This window comes from Sphaeroforma arctica, assembly GCF_001186125.1.
Source record: "Sphaeroforma arctica JP610 unplaced genomic scaffold supercont1.104, whole genome shotgun sequence".
Classification (NCBI taxonomy): domain Eukaryota; class Ichthyosporea; order Ichthyophonida; genus Sphaeroforma; species Sphaeroforma arctica.
In genome coordinates this window covers 146660-148208 of record NW_014040454.1, presented here as the reverse complement: position 1 = coordinate 148208, position 1549 = coordinate 146660, and the positions used below count along the sequence as shown (strand labels likewise).

The window sequence follows — 1549 nt, the reverse complement described above, 5'->3', positions numbered from 1 at the left end:
TAGAGAGTGGAGGGGGGGATAGGGATAGGGATAGAGGCGAGTACAGAGATGTTGAGACACGTACGGACGAGTTGGGGCGCGAAAGGCGGCCCTTTGGTGTTGAGGCAGCCGTAAGTGAAGTGAGAGATGAGGACAGGAGAGGGAGTGATAGGACAAGCGCGGCGGTTGATGCGAGACACAGGGACAGAAGGATGCAGGCCGATGGTATGCAGCGGAGTGATAATATGCGACACAGGGAGAATTTGCGACAGAGTGCCGATACGAGCCGTAGCGTGGTGGCAGGGGTCCGGAGGCTGAGTTTGGTCGCAGGGGATAGCCGGGAGGAAAGTGGGGACGAATTAACGGGGTGTGGAAATAGTGCGGGTGCTGAGAGAATAGTGGGCTTGGCTGAGCCGTTGGAGAGGGATGAGGGTATACGGATACCAAAGTACATCGGTACCGGAATAGGCCGAGCCGATCGATTGCGGGACGGGGCCCCGGTGAACGCTCGCACACCAGCTTATATGAGTCATGTACGGCATGATATTGGTGGGCCTATACCTTATGTTAGTGATGTGAGAGAGCCAGGGCATACGCCCAGCGCTACCGGGTCAAGGCGTAGTAGTATGATGAATAGTGGACAAATAAGGAGGAGTGATAGTCGATCTGGGGATATACGAACTGGAGATAGGCCATTCACTGGCGATGCAATAGGGCAAGGGAAGACACCCGGTTGTACGGGATCACGGCGTAGTAGTCTGGTGAGTAGTGGTCAATTAAGGAGGAATGGCACCACGCTCAAGCCGGAACCTGAGTTACTTAGCAACAGGCGAGAAGGGACTGGGAGCACCGAGTTGGCCAATGGACTGAGCACTCACGATCCGTTCGAGGTAGGTACCTGTGTCGTATTAGTAGTACCACTTGATTCTAAATATAGAATAGGGTGTGAGGATGGGTTTTAGCATTGAGTGGGTTAAAAAAGAGGGTATCCGATCCGAATTTCAAGGACTTGAAATCGGCTTTAGCATTCCACGGAGAGGTTGGTCTCCGGATTTAGGGAGTTTAGGTTTAGAGTTTTACGTCTCCTCGGGTGTTACCTACATAGTAAGTTGTGTGGGTAGCGTGGACCTTATTCAATGACTCAAGTTTGCTTGGATTAGGAGGCGTGTACATGTCATTCAATGGTACCAGTGTGCGTGGATGAGAGTGGTGTAAGACCTTCTGAGGCGTTGATATGATATGAGAGTACATGAACCCCGGGTTTTATATCCGTGATGTCGGATCGGTGCTCCTAGTCCGGGCCTGCTAAATAGGACCGGCCCTGTCTTGGAAATTGAGGTCAGTAGTTATCAGTACTGCTTGCGCAGGCGTGGTCTGTCCTGTTTCGTCACACAGTAGTTGCGAGTATTGGTGAGGGATTGATATGGGAGTGTATGAAACTCGGGAGATTGTACTACCCTTAGTCTCTTGTGTAGACAATGGCTTAAAACACTCTCAAGTGTAGGTAGACGAGGATACTACTACCTGTAGTCGTGCATGCATATGAGTATGTAACACCTCTCTCTCTCTC

At 51.3% G+C, this 1549-nt stretch overlaps 1 protein-coding gene across 1 annotated transcript in view; it reads left to right on the top strand.

Moving 5' to 3' along the window:
* Positions 1–134: 134 nt before the first annotated feature.
* Positions 135–1549, top strand: part of SARC_02353 (BUB protein kinase) — a 5761-nt gene continuing 4346 nt past the window's right edge. The window contains exon 1 of the mRNA XM_014303910.1: positions 135–869. Within this exon, the coding sequence (XP_014159385.1) occupies positions 192–869 (678 nt within the window). The 5' untranslated portion in view covers positions 135–191. The remainder of the gene's footprint in view (positions 870–1549) is intronic.